General features: G+C 40.5%; 1 protein-coding gene across 5 annotated transcripts; it reads right to left on the bottom strand.

The window, feature by feature from the left end:
• Positions 1-909: 909 nt before the first annotated feature.
• Positions 910-22228, bottom strand: FBXO47 (F-box protein 47). Of its 5 annotated transcripts, none has more exons than XM_019507510.1 (11): positions 22189-22228; positions 19387-19593; positions 18828-18998; positions 15943-16019; positions 14587-14664; positions 13271-13379; positions 11652-11828; positions 8592-8738; positions 7230-7372; positions 6735-6894; positions 910-1491 (listed from the first exon to the last, which is right to left on the bottom strand). In XM_019507510.1, the coding sequence occupies exons 2-11, from the start codon at positions 19565-19567 to the stop codon at positions 1379-1381; spliced, it is 1356 nt and encodes a 451-aa protein (XP_019363055.1). In that variant the 5' UTR covers positions 19568-19593; positions 22189-22228; the 3' UTR covers positions 910-1378. The 5 variants fall into 5 exon arrangements, with proteins under 5 accessions (XP_019363055.1, XP_019363046.1, XP_019363079.1 ...); XM_019507501.1 differs by lacking the exon at positions 22189-22228 and adding an exon at positions 21770-21934; XM_019507534.1 differs by lacking the exons at positions 11652-11828; positions 22189-22228 and adding an exon at positions 21770-21934.
• Between the last annotated feature and the right edge of the window lie 83 nt (positions 22229-22311).

The following is a 22311-nucleotide window of genomic DNA, read 5'->3' as shown; positions in this document are numbered from 1 at the left end:
AGGGCTAGCAGCCCTGCAGCTTTCACCCTGCTGCACCTTAACACACAGTGTCACCCATGTCACGAGTGTTGCTTACAAACTGCTTGAGGTGCAGTTTCCCCCAAACCCCTGTACCTATCTCCTTGAAACTTGGCAGGCTTTATGGCCTCCACAGGGGCTAGCATGCCTGCAGTTTTGACCCCGCTGTGGTTTAACACATACATGTGACACGAGCTTTGTGTTCAAAATTGTGGGGTGCAGCTTCCCCAAACGCCCTTCACTTATCCCCTTGAATCTTGGCAGGCTTCATGCCCTCAGAACGCACTATTATTCCTGCAAGTTTCATCTAAATCAGGTGAGAAATGAAAATGTTATAGGCTGTTTTGTCCTTCCTCATTATAGCCTATGGGCAAAACATCGAAATTGTGTCAAAACAGCAAAACGTTTCAACTTGCCTCATTTTGTTTCGAGGCTCTTTCAACTACATCTGTTCCATTTCAATTTTGCTGTTTTGACCTTGAAACGAGTTGAAATAGTGTCAAAACAAAACTGGCAGCTAAATTTCGTACAGCCCTACTATGTACCATACTATGTTTTTTAAATAGGATACTTCAATAAAAAGAGTGATCTTAAGTACCTGCACCCTTCTTTGACTTTGTTTACACAGGAAAAATACATATTTTTTCAATTTAACTATCTGGTTATTACCCACATTAAATAGCTAGGTACAGGTACATTTGAAGCTGGCTCTGTTTTGTCATCCAGCGTAAAAATTATTTTTGCCTTCCTTAACCATAAAGTTAGGGCTATATTCAAGGATGTTTCCTGAGCTAAAATCTAGTGAACAATCCATGCAATATAACTACCGTAGTGTTCCAAAACTAAGAAAGTAAAATTAATTATAGATACTCTGGCAACTTTGAAAAACCTGGCCATCCCTCTCTAATGATATGTCTTAATGGAGCCCACAAAGAAAACAAAACTGAAAGTTCAAGATATTTTTCTGTTTTGAGCTAAGATAACATTCTTTAATTGTGGATGTGCATGAAATATGAAAACCATGTCATTTTTATTTTGTATGCAAACACACACACAGTGGGAAAAGAATGCAATGTATATTCCCATACTCAGCAGTTGAATCATGGAATGCCATATATTGGCTTCTCAGCAATTGTGACACAAAGCCGCAGACAAATTTGTACAGGGCCATGCTATAGAGTCTTTGAGGTACCACAGTACTTTCCAGAAGTTTTTTTTATAATTCTTCTGATATGCATTCTGCTAGCATCTCCAGTCTGCCTCCTGGAGAGCAAACTTAAAGGGTAAATTAACATTGTTTTGCATGTGTGAGAAAATAAATGGGGGAAGGAAGTAGGCCACCTTTCTCTAAAAGTTTTAGCTAGGTGGAGGTGCTTCTCAAAGTCAAGTACAAGATTTCTTTATGGAAATTAGCTTGTGCATTCACAAGATGAAACAGATTCAAAAAACTGCTGTCTTCTTCATCACGATCTCCTAAGTACCACAAAATAAATATTTAAAAAATAGTTAATAAAAACAAGACTTGCTTGAAGGCAGAAGATACCAGAATTCATTCATGCAGTATCTTAGCAGAAGCTAAATATTTTCCACTTAGACAAAATATGGCTCTTGGCTAGCTGTAATAGCCTAGAAGATTCTCTTTCCAGAATTCCATAGCCAGTTTGACCAAGGACGGACAAAAACAATCATACTTTAAAGAAAGAAATTGTCCTAACCGCATATATCTTTCTTGCTTGCAGTTATAACCTGTCTTGGGCTTATATGAAAGCTGACAAATATGTGGACCAAGGAACAAATGCAGCTTAAACAATTCAGCCTGCAAGTGCTTTGATATTGGATGGAGAAGCAGCCCAGAAAGGGTCCAGGCCCTAGCATGCAAGGCTCCAGCTTAATCCAAACAACCTTCTGCTGGAATCAAAAGAGAACTCTGCATATAGGTACAGTTCATAATCTCTGGACAAGCCAATATCCTTTAAGCAAAGTTTGGACACTTTTGGTAAAAAGGGAGCAAAAAAGTGAGGTACACTGATGTCATCAATATGTTTAGAAACATTAAGTAAATGTCAGTATCTGAAGCATTAGAGGTCTCTTCGATTGCCTACAGGTTACCTCTATCCTGAATCTATTTACACAGTTGAGCATCTGTGACTGAACACATTCCCACTGATGGCTTGTATATTTTATTCCTACAAAAAGTGCCTCTTTTAAAGCTGTGCCAGTAAGTGTTTTAGCATAATCTTAAAATATACACTCCTTATGATAACAAAACCAAATTAAAACAACCCAAACCACATAACATAAATAGACCAACAGCAGACTGTAAATATAAAAGTCATATCTCATCTTTTGTAAGGCCCTGTAGTGGGGAACTGCCTGCCTGGTCTCAGCCTGGGGTTATATGGGAGCCAGGCCCTGCCCCTTCCAGTCAGCTGACTCCCACCGGTTACCCTTGCAACCTGCAGCTGGATTCCTTACTTACTGCTCCACAAGTAGTGGGCATCTCAGTGCCCTGCTACACACCTCCCCCACTCAAGATTCAGACTCACCGAGGCTGATCTTCATTCTCGCGGGGTGTTGCATCCATCTGGGCTCCTCTCTTGGCCTTTCTTCAGGCACCCAACAACCCAGATACAGGAGGCAGAGGTGTTCAGGCACCTCCTACTTGCCTGTTCCCCAAGGGTGCACCATGTGGGTTTTGTTGGGAGTTATCCACCACAGGTAGTCCCCCCACATTAGCCAGCCTTGGTAGGGTGCACTTAGGTCTGTAGGGCCCTGGGCTTGATGCATCCTTCGGCCAAGATGGCAAACGCTATATTGTAGCCATGGGGGTCTGCCTCTCTGACGCCCCTCTCCTTTTTTTCTTCCTTCCCTTTATGAGGCCTTGACCTTCCTCCTCCCGTCCTCTGACGGGCTGGCCCTGACTGGAAGGGTCTGTACTTAGAGGGGTCATCCTGCCTCCTAGTAACAGGGTTAGAGTTCCCTGCTACACATCCCCTTTTCTTCTGTCTTGTCTGAGGTCCTTCCATTTCTCCGGGCCCCTCTTCTTCCTCATATTGTCTTGAGAAGAAGTCGGCATTTGTATTCAGGGTCCCAGGGTGAAGTTTTATCTCAAAACAATATGGCTGCAGACTAAGGACCCACCTCATCAGCCTAGCATTGTTTGTCTTCATATTTTGTAGCCAGCGTAGGGGCATGTGATCAGCATGAACCGACATCCTAGTAGATAGTACCAGAGTGTTTCAACAGCCCATTTAATCACCAAACACTCCTTCTCTATTGTGGCGTAATTCCGTTCCGGTGAATGTAATTTCTTACTTATGTAGCCTATAGGGCGCTCTTCTCCCTCTCTCTGCAGCAACACTGCTCAAATAGCTACTTTTGATGCATCAGTCTGCAGCTGGAACGGTTTATTAAAGTCTGGTGTATATAGTAGGGGTTGTAAACATAGTGCATCCTTCACTGCTCGAAAAGCCTCTTCCGCAGTCGGTGTCCATCTCACCTTGGTAGGAGCCCCCGCCTTTATCATCTCTGTCAAAGGCACTACCACCTCCACAAAGTGAGGTAGAAACCTCCTATAATAATTGGCTAACCCCAAAAAGGCCCTTACTTGTCGTTTAGTATGAGGAGCTTGATACTTCTGCAAGGCCTCCACCTTGTTTAACAATAGTCTCACCCTTCCGCTTCCTACTAGGAACCCCAGATATTGTGTTTCCTTTTTCCCTATCGTGCATTTCTTCGGATTGGCTGTCAACCCGGTCCTTCTCAAGTCTTGCACTACCGCTCTCAGTGTGGTGAGATGTTCCTCCCAGCTTGCGGTGTAGATTATAATATTGTCAATGTAAGCCGCAGCATAACCCCCACGGGGAGCCAAAACTCTGTCTATTAGACGTTGAAATGTAGCTGTGGCTCCATGTAATCCAAATGGCATGCGCCGGAATTGGAAAAGACCCCAAGGTGTGGCGAATGCTGTCTTTTCTTGATCTTCTGGTGCCACTGGGATCTGCCAGTAACCTTTTGTCAGGTCTAAGGTGGAGATATAGTGAGGTTGCCCAATGTTTTCTGTCAGCTCATCTATTCTCGGCATTGGGTAGGCATCGAACCTAGCTACTGCATTTACCTTCCGGAAATCAATACAGAGATGAATTTTCCCATTGGGCTTAGGTACTGCTACGATGGGACTCCGCCAGTCGCTGTGGGATTCGCATATGATGCCCTTCTCCAGCATCATCGCTATCTCTGTCTTTATCTGGCTTTGCAGTCTCTGGGGAATCTGTCACCAGTGCTCACGGATCACCTGGCCCGGAGGAGTTCTTATCCGATGTACCACACCCCAAGCTTCCCCAAGCGTTTCCTGGAATACATCTCCATACTCCCTGATTAGCTCGGCAGCCTGTCTTCTCTGTGCTTTTGATAGCTGCAGGGCCAGTTCTCCGTCCCCCAGTCCATTCTCCTTGGTCAACAAGGGTCCCAAATCTAATCCCTCGGGATGGAGGGCTAGGTACATGCATTCCAGGTCCTCCCACTTCTTTAGCATATTAATGTGGTATACCTGCTTTTTCTGTTTATCTGTCTGGTACACCTCGTAGTCTGTGGGTCCCACTTGGTGTATAACTTCGTAGGGTCCCTGCCACCGAGCAAGCAACTTACTCTTCCGGTCCAGCAATAGAACCAACACACAATCTCCCATGTCAAATGTCCTTGCCCAGGCACCTCAGTTGTAATATCTCACTTGACGTTGTTGCGCCTCCCTGAGGCTTCCTAAGACCGCGCGCCGAGCTGCTTCAAGACATTCCCACAGGTGTATTACATATTGGATCAAGTTCTGGTCTTTACTCTGCTGTCCTTCCCAACTCTCTTTAATCAGATCCAGGATCCCCTTTGGTTGGCAGCTGTATAATAATTCAAAGGGTGAAAACCCAGTTGAGGCTTGGGGTGCCTCCCTTACTGCAAACAACCATGGTGGTATCATTTTATCCCACTCCTGAGGACTCTCGACCACAAACGTCTTTAACATCTGTTTCAGTGTTTGATTGAAACGTTCTACGAGCCCATCCATTTGGGGATGATACACTGCTGTCCTCAGGTGTTTAATTCCTAAAGCTTTACTCACTCCCTCAAACACTCGTAATATAAAATTTGTTCCCTGATCCATCAGCAGTTCTTTAGGGAGTCCTACATAGGAGAATATCTTCACCAGCTCGTTTGCCACCTTTGGGGTGGACACGGTCCACATCAGCATAGCTTCCGGGTACCTCGTGGCATAATCCAGTAAAACTAATATATACTGGTTTCCGGTGCTACTTTGGGGAAGCAGCCCCACAATGTCCAGCACCACCCGCTCAAAGGGAACCTCCACCAAAGGCATCAGAACTAAAGGAGCCTTTGGGTGTTGTCTTGGATTCACTTTTTGGCACATGGGACACGAAGCGCAATACCTCGCCACTTCCCGCAACAGTCCTGGCCAAAAATCCTTGCCCGAATATGGGCCTCAGTCTTGTCCTTGCCTAAGCAATAAGTAAGGAATCTAGCTGCGGGTTGCCAGGGTAACTGGTGGGAGTCCGCTGACCGGAAGGGGCAGGGCCTGGCTCCCATATAACCCCAGGCTGAGGCCAGGCAGGCAGTTCCCTGCCGGCAGCCAAGGGAGAAGGAGCTCTGCCAGAGCAAACAGAGGGGGGAAGCCTGACTGCACGAGAAGCTCCTGATAGCCGTTATGGGGTGGAGAATTCCCTGGTAGAGATTGAATGTTGTTTAGCCAGACAGCTTAGATTTTATGTTATAGCCCAGGGGCTTGTGTTTTTGTGTTCGCTGTTTAGACTGGTGGTTTGGGTGAGGCTATTAGGGGTTGGTGGAGGCCTCATAGGGGACCCCCGGTAGTGTGGGGACCCCAACACCTGTGAGGGCGCAGCATTTTTGGGTGCACTGACCCCGGCGCCTGAGAGGGTGCAGCATTTTGAGGGGCACTGGCCCCAACGCCTGCGAGGGCACAGCACTTTGGGGTGTACAGACCCCAGCCCCAGAGATGGAGTGTAGCGTCGGAGGCCAGGTAAGGCCAAGTCCACCTGAGCCAGGCAGGGGTTCAAGACCCCGAGGAAGAGAGTTAGGGCCAGGCATGGCTATGGCCACCTGAGCCCATCTGAGCGAGAGAAACCCCAGAGCTAAGGGGGCATTGAGAAGCCCCAGAGAGAGGGCAGCACTGACAGTGAGAAGCTCCGGAGAGAGGGCAGTGAGGAGCCCCAGAGGGGGTGAGCAGCATTGACAAATGCCCAGTGAGGCACCCAGTGGAGCAGGGCCACGGAGAGCCCAGGGAAGACAAGGGGGCCAGAATATAGTAAGGCTCAGACTAACCGATGTGAGTACCATCTGTGAGGCTGGGGCTGCGGTGTAAGGGGAGGAAAGGAGCCACAGGTAGCACCCCCTGGCATCGGGGCAGGAAATGGGCAGCCTCCAGCTCAATTAACATCCTCTAATTAAGCAATTAACAACAAGGCATGGTGGGCAATTGGCCCATAACAGGTGGGTGGGGTCACTAGTGGACAGACCCCGAAGAGGCACACCTGTCACAGGCCCCCAACCACTCCATATATAGCCCTGGGCGATGAAGAAGGGGTCCAGGCTGGACCTATGAGGACAGTAGTTCCCCATCCCCTCCTGTGCTGGAATCTTGGCTGGGTCCTGTTTAAGGGGATAGCAGTTTGTCGACAGGCATTGGAACTTACCAGACATTACAGACTGTAGCATATCCATGATCAGGTGAGCAAACGCATTCTCAACACTCTGCAGGAAGTTATTCTTCTCTCCTGGAGTGCTGAAAACCTTGCAGACTTTCTGCATCATTTTTACTGTCCAGTCCATACAGTACAGGTCCTTCTCACAGACCTGGCACATATAAGAAATATTGTAAATATGTAGCCTCAGTGACAGTAAGGTTATAAAAAATAATCAGCCTAAAATGATCAGGCTCATTCCTATTCTAGAATTCCCTTTGTAACAGGACACGTGAAGGGGATGATATACATCTATTCTACCCAAGCTATTCTGGGGGAAGAATTTTATTTTCACCTTATGCTGAATGAACCAACATTTACTTTCCAGCAGGAAAGTAGGAACCTTAAGGCAACTGAGAGACACGCTTCTTGATAAAGTTACACCAATGTCAGTAGAAAAAGAAACCCTGACGTCTGAGAAAGCAGAACTGCAGATGTAGTACTCACCAAAGCTAGAAAGACCATTAGCCTGGCCAGCTCAACAGCCCGCCCATTCACAGCTTTACTGGCCATGAAGGTGAAACAGATGTTGTTCCCACACAGGATAAGGAGACGAGCATTATTTTCCATAAGCCATTCCCGGGGAACCACTTGCAACAAAACACAAAGAATTTGTATGACCTTTGATTCAAGAGACTTGGTGAATGCTTAAAATTACACTAAAAGAAGGATTTACGGGAAAACAATTTGGGAAACATTTAAAGTTATGAATCATTGCATTCAGTACCTAACATTTACGAGGGGACAGCCTATTCCAATTCATCTGGAGATACGGAGCTACTATAGAGCCAAAATGGATTGTATTAAGGCTGATAATAATAAAATCCACAATACAATTGCTCAAAACTTAAAAGTTTATATTGTCCATTTAGTTTAGGAGAGTTCACAGATTCTTTGGTATAGATTCTAGATCCATTCATAACAGCAACTCTAGTCTGTTTGAAGAAACAAGAGAACTGTTTTAAAAGATCAAATTAAAAAAATGCTCTTATCTACATTTCTAATAAAGCCTTTTTAGCTTATTAAAAATGAAGCTGTTGGAAAATCTTTATTATGTATGCTTCCTACTTATTTTTGTGTTTGAATTAGTCTGAATAATGGAAATACACAAAATGGCTAGAAATAAGGGAAGCTAACTTCACTTCTAGGTTTTCAACCCTCAGGATGAAATATCCAGGTAGTAAACAGAACTTGAGTAGAACAGTGTTTCTCAAGCCATGGGTCGGGTCACAAGAATATTTGAAAGGGTTGAGAACAAGCTTTAAAAATGGATTCTCCTTTAAAGGAGAAAAACGTGGGAAACCATGGCTTTTCTCTTGCAGGTTGGCAAAGGTTCAGCCTGCCAGGGGACCCATGTCCCACACCCCACCCTCCTGCCCCACACACCTACCAGCCCTGTCCCACACTGTGAGGGACTGAGGGCAGGGGGCAGTGGGCCCGGAGTGAGGGGCACTGAGTCGGGACTGGCCATTGATGTTCACAGGTGGGTCCTGGTACAAAAAAGGTTGAGAACCACTGAAGTAGATGACTGAGAAAATTAAACAATTGAACAAGCATCTCTTTCATATAACAATATTAATTTCTAAAATGATTAATCTATTATTCCTTAAAGCATTTCACTCTTGGGATAAACAGCTCATCATTCATATGCAGTGCTGGTTCCTTCTATCTGGGACACTAACTTTTCTAGTACAGCTGTCATGAAGTGCTCAGAGAGCCCCAGTCTTGCTCTATCTGAAACCCATTTATCTCTACTCTGGCCAGGTATGGTCATACTATCCCAATTCTATGATAAAAGCAAAAACATACCTGACAATTCATCCACAAGACTGATAACATCATCTGCAGTCCACTCTTTAGCTTCTGTGTCATACAGGAGTTTAATGGCATCAGCAAGACCCTTTAAACTGGTTTCATCTGTAGGTCCTTCTATCATTTTCTGCCAGACCACATGTCCTGGGTAACAGTAATCACAATCACCACTAAGTGGCAAAGCAGCGCACTAAACAAGGAAGCTTGTATAGCCTGGAAGCAAAGCATGGTTTGGGGGGATAAAAAGGTGATTTGGGCAGTTCATAACTCCCTACTAGTAAACAACATTGGTGGTTGCAGAGAAATCATTAGAGACTAGCACAAATCTTTCAGGAAACACAGTGTTAATGTTTACTTGAAAAAAAATGAATTTGTCAGCAGAAAGGCACACATGCTTCTGATTCAATGCTAAGATTACCTTGACACCACACAGATGGAGAAAAAGGAGGGGAAAATATAGCCTCTGCAATTTCTTCACTTGTATATGTAATTTTAACAATTGTTTTAAAAAAGCTTGAGTTAAACAGGTGAAGGGTTCATTTTTTACTCAATATCATTCTTTGCTACTTCTATAGGGCCTAGGGTTCAGAGATACTTAAGTTCCTATTGATTTCAGTTGGATTTGCATGTATTCAGAGCTTGGCAAAAAATGCAACTTATACATCATAGGAGTGCACAGTACCATTCAAACAAATAAAAACAGGCAGAACTGCTGTTCTAAAGAGCTTACACTAACACAGCTAAAAACCCAGAACAAAACAACAAAATTCCTGGAAATTCTTGGTTTATGTAGCATAACTAACATTAAGTGCTCAATTCTTCTCTCACACTACTGTAAATTAGGAGAATCAACACCAGTGTAAATCTGTACAATAGTAAATCTAAACAAGAGATACTTGGAAACTTAAATTTCTTCACAAATTAACATAAACTGGGTGTGTCTACATGTTCATTAATGTGCCTTAGATACTGCACATTTAGTTTACTATTTCCTTAACAAAGTACTAGCTAAATGCACAGTAACTAAAGTTACTGCACACTAGCACCAACGCAGTTAAATAGTGGTGCTTACTGTGCATTAGACTAACACTGTGCAGTAGGCTATTAGCACAGTTTGTACTGTGAAGCTGTACTGCACAGTGTTATTAGCCCAATGCACAGTAAGCGTCTTGTGTAGATGTGCCCCCTGAGTCAGGAAAAATCTTGAAACAATAATCAGTTTTCTAGGAATAATAAATCTGCACAGAGGTAGATGCTGCATTCCAAAGTTAAATTCAAGAAACCCAGGTGCTGCTTCTCTGGGGGTGAGATCCTTCTTTCCCCTGGCAAAGCTCCAAACAGAGGACACCACTGCATTTCTGCACTACTGGGAGTTGGTAGGCAGAAAAGCTACACAGGAAACTTCACATTTCATTGCTGCTGAAAAGTCCTATAGCACCACCCTTTATAGAAAGAGGAAAGAGCTGTTGTGACTGGGCATGGTGATAGAAGAGGGGTCACCAGTGGGTTCACAACTTGCATTCATGTTTGGAACAAACAAAGGCTAAAGAGGTTGTTGCTGTGTCCTGACTCATGGGCTGCATTAGTGCCTCAGACTCAAATACATAGCTCAATCTCTTGGCTGAAAGTACATCTGCCCCAAACACTCATTGGTTCTTTGAAAGTTCATTTATTTCCAGAAATTGTCTGGCAGATCAGAGCCAGAAGGTCCCGTTACTTTAAGAGGAAAGCAGTAGCAGAGAGAGTACCCCAGGTCAGGGGGAAACACTGCCCATGATGAGCTGGCTGCAGGGAAATAGGCAGCCAGCGGCCAGAAGCTATTCATGCCTATCGCAGTGCTATATTGTGATAACACAATAGGGCAGACCTCTGCTCTAGGGAACTGCTAAAGTAGGCAGAGCAGCAGTCACAAGCTACTGTGCAGGTTAGCCATCAGGTTCTAATTAGAAACCCCTGTGGGTAGCTGGAAAGCCACCTAATGGGAAGGGGCAGGGCTTGGGAGGCGCATAAACTCAGGGTCTGAGCTGAGGCAGGCGGTCTGGCCTTGCAAATGGCAGAGAGAAGTGTTCCTGAAACAGACGGCTGCAGAGGAGTGCCTGGCTGAAACCTAAGCTGTCCTGGAGGACTGCAAGTCAGTCATTCATGTCTTGCAGAGGTATATGATCCAGGGTGAGGGGACGTTTAGTTGTACAGCCAGCAAGATGGGATTTATGTGCAGGCCCAGTGTGGGGATAGTTTGCGTTATAGCCAGTGGGCTTACATTTTTGTTAGTTTACATTGGTGGACTAGACTGTGACTAACAGGGTAGAAGAAGGTCACAGTGGTACCCAAGTGGCTGTTTGGAGCCTGGGCTCAAGGTGCTGACAAGTGGCAACTGGGAAGGGTTAAAGTCTAGACCAGAGAAGGCCATAGCCCAAGAGGGGCTAGAACCAGGACCAGGAGTCTGAAGCCCAAAAGAGGCAAAACCAGAGCCCAAGAGGGCGAGATTAGGACTGGGACCCAGAAGCCAGGTCTGATGCAGTGAGCCTAGGTTAAGGGACTAGCGAGAGAAGAGGCAGAAGCTGGGAAGGCCAAAGCCCCAACAAGGGAGTGGAGGCTCCAGGTAGTTTCATGCTGCTGTGGGGGCAAATTGCCTCACCTAAATGATAACCCATAACATCTGCAAGGCATGGGCGTGGCTGTAGGGAAGGTCAGAGGCCATGAATAGCTCTTAAAGCAACAGGTGACCTGGGGGCACGGATAGGTCCGGAGGGCCCACCTAGCATTTGAGGGCAAAATGGGTATCAGCAAGATGTGTGGGGAACCCCTGACTACTAATAGACAAGGCTCGCTTTGGGACCCTGGGCAGCCTCCCTTTCTCAAGATAAAATAATAACAGCAAGGAGTGGCAGGTGAGAGGGTAAAAAAGGAAGGGTACCCAGAGTGTCAGAGCAGGGCAGGAATTGTGAGGCCACCAGGTGGTGTCATGACTGCCCCCGAGGCTCAGGTATGCTACACAGATCAAAATATCAATTTCCTTTTTCTTTTGTCGTCTTTATTTTTGAGAAAACTGCTCACCATCTAGAGAAGAGACTGGCCCAAAAATGATGTATAGCAACCGAGCTTGATTAACCATTGGCCATGGTTTTAAGATACGAGTCAGCCAAAATGCAGAATCACTTCGATGAATCCAGTGGTTCAGCAGGACACTGCGACAATATAGTCGTATCCGCAACTCCAGTTTTCGGGCACTTCCTGAGACAAGGGAATTTGTACATTATAAACCCAAGATTTTGGTAATATTCTTGATTTTAAAGAATAGGTAAAACAAAGTTTTAAGGATATCTGAACACAGGGCCAGATTTTTAAAGGTATTTAAGCATCTAAAGAAGCAGAGGGTTTCCTAGTGAGAAGTTTAGGGAGCCTAAATATTTAACTTGCGTTGCAATTTCAAGGCATGAGTCTCATTGCATATCAACATGAAACAAACTAGCATAAAATTGTTGAAGTCAGTGCTTTTATGCTAGCGTTAAACTGGAATAAATAAGAGCTTTGAGGCCTGACTGATGTGCACTGTAATTATTCCAGAATGTCTTTAATGGACATACTACACTGATTCAAAACCAGGTTTTACCTGCCTGATAACTTTGATTTCCCTGCTATTCCTCATGCCTTATTTCAGGCACACTCAGTTACTTTATTATTTCTGCCTGCCATCAGATGATGGCAACAAGAGGACATGGTAGTAGTGGACTGCAAGCTTAGCTTTTATACTTATTTATGAAAAGGGACATACATGAATCTTTCAAATGAAATACTAGGTACTCCACTGGGCCAGTTGAGGATTTCTTGCGGACCATATGTCATTTTAGTGCTGTATTTTAAGTTACAGATAAAACAGTGACCCTGACTTTTTACTTTGCCGCATCATTTTTGCATTGGTAACAGGCATTGAGTAATAAAGTGAAGAATAGGATGTTATACTGTGTATGGAAATTATATATACATTTGATAATTAAGATTTCTAATTTAACATAAAGCAAGTTACCAAAATGTGTCTGCTTCTATGTTAGCAAAGTCCATTAGATAAGGAAAAAAACATACATATCCAGAACTTTTTCTTTTTCTGGACTTTTCCAATTGCTATATAAGTAAAGTCCATAAGATAAGGAAAAAGTAATATATCCATAACTTTTTTTCCTTTTCTTATGGACTTTGCTAACATATAAAAGCCAAGAATATATTTTTTACTTGCAGTCACTTTCTTCTGGAGATGTATAGATATATACATATTTATATGCACACACGTGCACCTTACAAAACTGAAATTAATGCAAAGATAAGATAAAAACTAATCTCTCTCAAAGCAGTTATCTTCACCACATGGGATGTAGTTCTCATAAGGAAATAAATAAATTCAGCTGTATGTAGGCATGCTACCACCTTCATATCACCCATTTTTTAACCTTTTACCACAGCTAGCACATCATAAGGATCAACAAAGGCTCAGGTACCATGATGATCATATGACCAAAAACATCCTTAATTCTGGTTCCTTAGTAATCTCTCCCCTTTGCAATAACCTGAATCTATTTCCTGAACTGTGAAAAAGGATGATGCAGCTGTCATGCTAGGAAAATAAGGACTGTTGTCACAGTCCTTATTTTCCAGGCCTTTCTTCTGTTTCAAGTATTTACCTGGCTTGCTGCTGACAACTGTGTGCATTTTACGGGGTAGATTGCTCAGCTCACAGAGGAAGTTGAAAACCCGATGGCACTCTAGCTCATCCCAGCCTGCTGTTAGCATCTGAAAACATCAAATGAAGGGGAAAATGCATAGAGAGTTACATAGACTGAAATCTCAATGCAGGTTCTAATAGTCTTACATGTGATATCATTTTTCTGTATCTTTAGAGAGAATGAACTTGCATAACAAAGACTAGTACATCTGAATTACTATATGTTACTTCTACCTTAATTCCTGTTTTCAAAACAGACATGTTGCAGGCTATAAGAATATCATTAATAATCTCTGCAGCCATATCTAAATTATCTATACAATAGTGAGATCCCAAATGTATCATGTAACAAAACATTTGACTCAAAGATGCTTGAGTCCAAGGGGAAAGTAAATGTATACAGAATCCTTTATCTTGCTATAAAGACCTCAGCTCTGTTTTTAAAACCCTCTGAATGCTAATGTAATGGTTAATAAAAATTAAGAACACTGCAACTTAGAAACATTGGCCTAGAGAAACATTGACCTAGATGCTAGCTTTGAAGTCAGTGGTCTTTCTCTAGATTTCTGTGGGTGAAACTGAAATTGGAATCTAACTCAGTCTCCTTTGGTTAGTCCCAGAGAAGCAAATCACAAATAACAAGACTAGCATTTGACACCAAATACCTTACTCAACTTCAGTGCTAAAAGTTCTATTCTTAGGCCTTTACTAAGTTGCTTTTAGTCAGAGTAGTTATCATAGAAAATACACTGTTGATTGCTGAACCTGTGGACTTGATATTGATTTATTTGCATATCAAATAGCTATTGCAAATTCTTCCATTTTATTAGAGACCTCTAGCTATGCAATATTTCCACCTTAATACAGAGGATCCTGGTTTAGTGGCTTGTGAATTTTAAGTTTGAAGCAATGTTGTGAAATAGCTCCTATGTATTTCTAATAGATAATAAACTGTTAATTAAAATCCTGAGACAGGCTACTACTAAGACCCAGACTAATAAAATCAACCATCTTAACTACCAGAAAGAAAATTCAGACAATTGTAGAGTGAGTAAATGCATTTACTTGGAGCTTGAAAGTAATATTAGGGTTTAAAATGTCTTGCAAACCAGCTTCAACCCAACGTTTTTCTATATAACTAAGTTGGATGAAGTTTGTATTTATCTGCAACCTTCTTGAAAGGCTAAATATTTCAAGACTGACAAATTTATAACAGAACATATTTGGTTTTTATGTTAATAACACCCACTTTCTTTTTTCTAAAAGGTACTATACCTGTAGAAATACCCCATAACACTGTAATCCTAAGCAGTGCAAAGGATTTGGACAACCATTAAGTTTAAAACAGGAAACCTGCAAAGACAGAACATTGTTAGCTCATTTCACCAATGTAGTTTAATTCAAAATAAAATTATGTGTATTAAAAATTTTCCATGCTGCCAGTGGCTGCAACTACATGAGATGCTAACTACACAGTAGCTCGTTACTACTGCACAGTAACATTGATTAGCACAAAACGTGACGTGACGCTACTGCAGAATAGTAATGAGCTACTGCGCAGTCAGTGTCACCAGGAAGCCTTGCAGGGAGGCTACTGCACAGTAATGCCAATTACTGTGCAGTCATTTAGTACTTGATTATGCAAGTACTAAATGACTGGGCAGTACCAACTGCACAGTCAGCATCTTGTGTAGATGCAGCAGTGTTCAGCAACACTAATGGAAACATTTATTTCTGGAGTTAAAAAGGGATTTATTTTCTATTTGTTCAGCATCTTGCATCTCTGCTGAACTACTCAATCAAGTTCCCATTTAGTGGTGGTTTTTAACAAATCCGGTGTCCACTTGGAAGTAAACTGAGACCAACCAACTTCCCACAGATGGCCAGACAGACTTCAGAGAGAGATTATATTTTACTTACATTTTTATACACTATCTTCAGGACCCAAAATTGTTATGGTTTAATAACAAAACATGTTTAATTGCTAGTAAAATTTATCCCTGTGCGAAGAACTTGCCCAAGACCTGTCCCATTAAAAGCTTCTTGAGTGTAATTTAAGCAGTATACACACTCTCTATGGGCTCTCTTCACAGGAGTGAACTTCAGTCTATGTTCATTTCACTAAAATGTGGCAAATATTACCTGTATCTGTGAAACCTATTTTATGTTTAGTAATAGTCCTAAAATATCTAATAAACAATGGAATAGATGAACATAAAAGGCATAGTTATATGCAAGATTATACTCGCTGAAAGTAGACTTAAAAAAAGTGTGTAAGGAAATAAAGCATCTAAAGTTCTGACTTTTGAGAGGTAATGGGGAACTAACTTGCTTGTGTTCTTTGAATATCTCAATATTCAATATCTAAATATGGATATGTACCATTTTAAGCACCCAAATTTGAAAATGTTGATGTACATGTCTGGAAATGACTTTTAACTGAAAATGGACTGATTCTAGGTTAGTACATTAATGATATTATGTGATATTATGGTGATGAGAATCACTGAAATGCCACAAATTAATTAAACTCTATTACCAGAAATTTTTTTGAAACTGTATGATGTTCAGGTGACGATTCTAAACAAGACTGTATATAAACTATAATAGAGCAATGAAGTATGTGCTTACTTCTGAGAGTATCTTGTGTATATATTTAAGCCTGTCTTTTGTGGGCAGCAGTAGTGTGCACCTTTTAAGCAATAAACCTGTGAACAGAAACATACAAACATGCCATTCAATTGAAGTACATAACTGAAACACCTCAAGCATGCACTGCACATGTCCCCATGCTAGCAACACAGCGCTGTACCTTCAAACAAAAAGTGGTACAATACAATGACCTGTGTATTGTAAAAGTTTGTGCAGGCCATTGTAGTACAGATGCCTTTTATGTAAAAAAGTATGACAGAGAGCATACAAGGTCCTTATAACATAGTTTGTTTACTAACTTGTTTTAAAGTCCATGCATGCCACAGCTGAAACCTAGTAAAAATCATTACATTGGTATTAGAACTACAGCTATTAAAAATATTCAAATAAGAAGTAAAATAAGTAACATTTTCTGACACTTGGAAATCCTTGTTTCCCTTTATCATACAAGGCTATACTTCCAAAATATTTAAGTCAATCATATGGTCAAATAGGGAAATATTCTGAATTTTTTTAATGTAAAACGTATCTAGGAGCCAGGAGTGTTTTTCTACATAAGATTCAAAATGTACATGTTTACGATACCAGGATCTGGAGTTTGTCATGATACACAACAGCTGTTTGCTAGGCAACAGGTTGTTTTTTTCTAAATCAATGGACAGCAAGTCAATTGAACATCTTTTCCTTCAAAAAATTATGGTAGAACAAAATATATATAAATTGTTTGTTAATAATCCAAGAAATCTGAAGGATAGCACTCAAATGCTCCCTAAATTTTCAGTCTCCCAGGAAACCTGTTATTTTTTAAATGTCAGAAAATGTGTCATATACTTCTTGTAGTTTTAAATAGACTATTTTCCTAATCTGCAAATATGTTGCTAGAATTCTAATATAGCAGATATCATTTACTTTATCATTCTGGGACTTGTTTAAAAAACAGCCAAGTCAACTTTCCATTGACTTCAATAGGACTGGGATCAGATTCCTGAAAAGGAGATCAATCTTTAAAAATGACCTATCTGCAAATATGAATACAGCTGTCAACCTGGGGATTTTAAAAATAAAATAAATATACACTGAGGTTATTTACAAAATCCTGCAAGCAATCTATGTGCAATTTAAGGTAACTCGTAGTTGGCTTAGCTTTGACACTGTGTTTTAACTTGGGAATATCTTGATTTTTAAAACATCTTAAGGTTAGACCCTGAGTAACTTTGATTCCAAAAGTAAAAACAAAATTGTGTCAATTTGATTATTGGATTTTATCAGTTTAGGAGATTTATATCAATATGGTTCAAACTAGGATTTCTTTACATTTGTTTCTCTTCCAGTGGAAGCCATACAGTAGATAAAATGAAGGAAATGGTTGCTGCATTGCTTTTGACTGAAAGGGTACATGACTAAGTAAATCACAAAATCATAGAAATGAGGGTTGGAAGGGACCTCAGGAGGGCATCTAGTCCAGCCACCTGCTTAAACCTAAACTTCTCTTGCTGTAACTTGAGACCATTGCTCCTTATTCTGTCATGTGCCACTACTGAGAACAGTCCAGCTGCATCCTTTTTGTGACCACCCTTCAGGTAGTTAAAGGTTGCTATTAAATCCCCCCTCAGCCTTCTCTTCTCCAAACTAAACGAGCCCAGTTTCCTCATTCTCCCTTCATCAGTCATATGCCCCAGTCCCCTAACCATTTTTATTGCCCTCCACTAGACTCTGTCAAATTTAAATACATGAGGGGTTGGCAATGTTTTTGGGCAGAGTGCCAAAAACACACACGACCTTGACTTGTCAGATGTTGGTATGCCAGGGATGGATGGTAGGGGAGCCACAAGGGACTCACTCCTTGTTGTAGTATGGCAGTGCAGCCCCAGTCCCTTCCCCAAGGCACGTGTGCCAAGCAAAATGCCTTTGTGTGCCATGCTCTGGCACGTGTGCCAGGGGCTGCCTACCTCTGGCCTACATCCTGTAACTGCATTTTTTTTGGCAATCAACATATATGCTAAAAATGCACCACAATTTTTATGTAAGAATGACATTTGAAACGTTATTTTAAACATTTATTTTCTACTGTGTCAGAATAAGTTGAGCAGGTAAGAGCAAGAATAAATACCATCCTCCTACTGTTAAACATCTTAATTAGCACACAACAAATACAGCAAGACAGCTATAGTGCAAACTTCTGCAAGCAGCCCCTTAGCTCTGGCCTAAAGGTGAAATGAAAATTTATATTTTGTGCCCATTTCAGTCCTCGAATTCCAATATAAGATTGACAAGGAGAATGCTTATCAGTGGCAACCATGATGGTCATTTTTGTCACAAGCATATTTTTCTTCTAGGAAATGAAATGAGACCACCAATTTGCTTCACATAGACTATCCAACAGGCTTCTGATAATACCTTTGTTGCTTGATCACTCAGGAGTTAAGCTGGATTTGAGCATGGATAAATTGGTGAAAATACTCTATCTCATTATTAATCCCCTGAGCAATACACTTGCTTTGCTCCAACCCCTATTTCCCCTTTTATAGTTCTTTAGATTAAATTTGGAGGAAACAAAGTATACAAAGTATCTCTTTTGCTAGTATTATTGCTACTACAAAAGTTATTTGTGTGTGCTGAAATAATTATTTCAGCTTATATTTACTTGAGAGCATGGGAAGTAACAGGATTTAAGTTAATAGACCGTGCTGCTGGCCCTCTACACAAGAATTAATTTTACCCCCAAAGAAGGCTGCATAAATACTTTAGAAAATATTAAATAGTAAAATATGTACACCATTATCAATCAGTAAACATTACTGAAGAAGCTCTTTAATCAATTTTTGTTTTCTTCCAATTGTTACCGTTCCCATTATAAAGGTCACCTAGAGATCTGTAGTGCTCAGAAATACAGGATCCTTGTCTCTTGCCAGATAGCTCAAGGTTATGAAAGTCTTGCTGTAAAAGCCTTCTGTTTCCTGATGGGGTTGAGATGTAATTAATAAGGCGGTTGCTGATGGTTTTCGACACCATGCTTAGCATGCTGATATCTTTCACTGAAAAAGCAAAACCCAGTATATCTGTAAACCTTTACTGCAAAAACAGTGCTAGTCAGTAATCAAGAACTTTACTATATGTCCCTACTTAAGCAGGCCAAGAGACATCAGTAACACAAAAAAGACAAATATAATCCTCTGACAGATGATTAGGATCTATTAAATAACCTTTATATATGGTGGTCAGACACGTGCTTCAAAGAGCTCCTAAGTACAAACTGAAAGTTTAGACAACAAGTTCAATAAAAATCTCTTCAATTTGCAGTACGGTGAAGCATTTTCAATAGGGCCTAAATGAATCAAAATGACTTTTATTTAAAAAAAACAGATTTTTGCATTTGATTATTATTAGCTAATGACAGTAATGTAACTTCTGTCTGATTCTCACCTGAGAGATGTTCCAAGACCATTTGAAAGATCTCTATTGGCAGTGCTTTAAAATCTCCCAGTGTTGACAGAGATTGGGAATCAATGTCCAGGATCTTGCAAAACCGTCTGGACCGACGGTTACTACGTCTATATTTCTGGTTGGGAATCAAGGTATAGCTGGTACTTACAGAGGATGTCATTCTTCAGTTAGTCTCATAAATTTATCCTGTAGAGAAAACACAGAAGGCATATAGGGAAGGAAATTAAACCCATGAGGGGGATAAAATGAAATAATTCATGAGTGATGCAGTAAAGGAGTATGAAAGTCTTACCACTTGGGTAGGATAAATTTTACTTTAAATGTAATGTTATGACATGCAATTTAGCAAATACCATCCTAAAGCCATATTCATGCTTCTTGTTTTTTATTCCCTCCCCAACACAATGAGTAAAACTGCTCTCTTTTCTATACAAGAAGAATGTGTATGTGTGGCAGACGTATGGAAAATTATTGTTACATTCTAATTCCATGTCTGGGGAGGAAAGGTACCCAGTGTTAGTATGGCAGTATCAGGATGTTAGATAGTTAAAAGTTAAAATAAAAGGTGTAGAGAAAGAAGTATACTATCTGTTATAAAGTACACTGAGGGGGCTTATGTAACTTGGTTCCATGGTCCCTAGCCCATAATACATAGGCAACATGTTACTTATGAAACCATCTATCCCTGCTTGTGTCCAGAGGAAATTTAAAAGGGTGACAGGGAGAGAAAAGTATGATGCTGTTTGGCTGACATAGTCAATACTCTTCTTAGACCATGTAACCTTAATCAAGTAATAGAACACTAAAAACTGATAAGGATACCATTCAAAAAATTATATATGTCTTTTTTGCCTCTCTTTAAACAAAGATTAAAATTTAATGTAAATGAGTATCAAGTACTATTTTTCCCTGCTGTATTTCAATTTATGTATGACTTAATTTGCTATAAGGACAGCATGTGCAAATGTGTGGCACAGTGCTACCAAACCCAAGCATTCAAAAACCATGAGTCAGGCCCCAAAATAGCATGAGATTAACTTAAAAAGGACAAAACATTTTAGTTTTTAAATTAATACTTTTTGTTTGCCATTGTTTTCTTAGACTTTAAAATACATTCAGCTTACATTTCCAAGTAACCATGATGGCTATCAACTTCTTCTTCTAAGCAAAAGTTGAGATTCTCATGCAGGCACTTGACTCAAGGTGCTTGGCCTTTAGGAATATTGCCAAATATAGTGAGACTTGCAATAAAATTAGAAGGGTTGAGAACACTGGTAGCTACACAATTGATTCTGTTCTTCCATTAATGAAGCATCTTAATTACCATCAGTAGGAATGACACTCAAAGAAAATAGGTCTTATTATTTGAAAGATTACAAAATTATGGAAATTGCATAAAACAAATTTTGAAAACTTTCCTGTTGAACATAGAGAACTATGGCTTGTATGCTTCAAGAGTATCACTGAGCCATTTTACATAATGTAGCAAATCACCATGTCTCTAGTGGAAGTACTATACTGAAGCAAGTTAAAAAAAATACTGACAATTACAAACAAGTTTGAATGAACTATATTTTCTGCTCTGTGCTGGGATAATATTTAAATAAATTTGCCTGTTGTTCATTTAAGGGAATTACACATTATTGCAAGCATATTCAAATTATGAGATTTCAGGCTGGCAGAAAAAAAAACAAAATAAAATCTCATAGCCTAAATTGTCACGAGGCCTGTGAGCAAATTCAGGTACTTTTATATTACATCGCATCATTTTATTTTAAGCCACTTAAGATACAAAAGAATTGACACATTTAAAAACAACTGAAAAAACAAAAATTAATAGTATTGCTGCAGGAAATACCACCTTCAGAAAACAAATAAATGCACAGTTTTAAGTTGGCAGCAGTTTTATGCATACAGCTGCAGGTTCAAGATGTGAAAATCCTTACGTTATAATAGAATAAAAAAACCTTTAACTGTTGTCTATAATAAAAAGAAAACACAGCTATCTTCTTTACCACTTAATTCTAGGCTGGCTAAATCCTATACATTTTGTTAATTCATACTTTAGAAATAAAGTTGCAATATGAGAATGGCTTATCTTTTTAAAAAAGAAGCATTCGGCACTAGATTTATTGAAGCTAACAAAGGAACACAGAGTGTTTTAGACAATATTACATATAGGAGCAGTCACTTAAACATGGTGGGTGATCAGAATGGAGCCATCTGTGCTTCCATTGAACTCAATGGTAAAACTCTCATTGTTTTAATTGGGAGCAGAATTAGGCCAGTTGTTCAAACATAAATTATGTTTATCCTTTATGTTATGGGTCATATTTTAAAGACTATTCAAAGCTTCATTTACTTCATGTACTCAATATGTTTTGCATTTTTGAGGGAGTTCAGCTAAGGACATGACAAAATGGATTTCACTTAGTGACTGTCCAGCCCTCAAAAGCCTCTGTGGCATTGGAACCCTCTGGTTTGAAGAGCTGCTTAATCAAGGATGGAAGATAGGTAAATGTTAGGCATTTAAAAACTAACTTTATAATTCATAATGATTAATATCAATGATTTTTCTGTTACTTATCCTGTCTATACAGTGACTTATTAATAAGCCAGAGGCCATCAATATTCAGCTATCTTTCTATCCTATGCTTCCTATCTCTAAAGACCCAGTAAATTACTCTCCAATGAATGAATGTTTGTCCTGAGCACCTGTATTTTTCTGAGATTTGTATTATTGTTTTGCTATGTATACATTATATATATATATTTAGTTACCTCAGGCAGCAATTTCAGGACTCTAGCTTCTTCCCTCTCTAGGCATTGCACAAAGAAATAAATGAATCACAATAAACATAAATTAAATTGGTATTATCTCTCCAGTTCTCTGCTGACACACAG

The sequence above is a fragment of the Gavialis gangeticus genome, unplaced genomic scaffold, assembly GCF_001723915.1.
Source record: "Gavialis gangeticus isolate Ggan-Ray unplaced genomic scaffold, GavGan_comp1, whole genome shotgun sequence".
NCBI lineage: Eukaryota > Metazoa > Chordata > Crocodylia > Gavialidae > Gavialis > Gavialis gangeticus.
The sequence above is the reverse complement of the archived record's forward strand: the minus strand, read 5'-3'. Positions and strand labels throughout refer to the sequence as shown.

What these genes read in the sequence shown, in the direction of transcription:
- FBXO47 (XM_019507510.1), bottom strand. Translation starts at nt 19,567, where the DNA reads ATGACATCCTCTGTAAGTACCAGCTATACCTTGATTCCCAACCAGAAA. An exon ending in TGAGCACTACAGATCTCTAG is followed by an intron (nt 16,020 to 18,827) that starts GTGACCTTTATA and finishes TTCTGTTCACAG; the next exon opens with GTTTATTGCTTAAAAGGTGC. An exon ending in TAATGGTCTTTCTAGCTTTG is followed by an intron (nt 6,895 to 7,229) that starts GTGAGTACTACA and finishes TATATGTGCCAG; the next exon opens with GTCTGTGAGAAGGACCTGTA.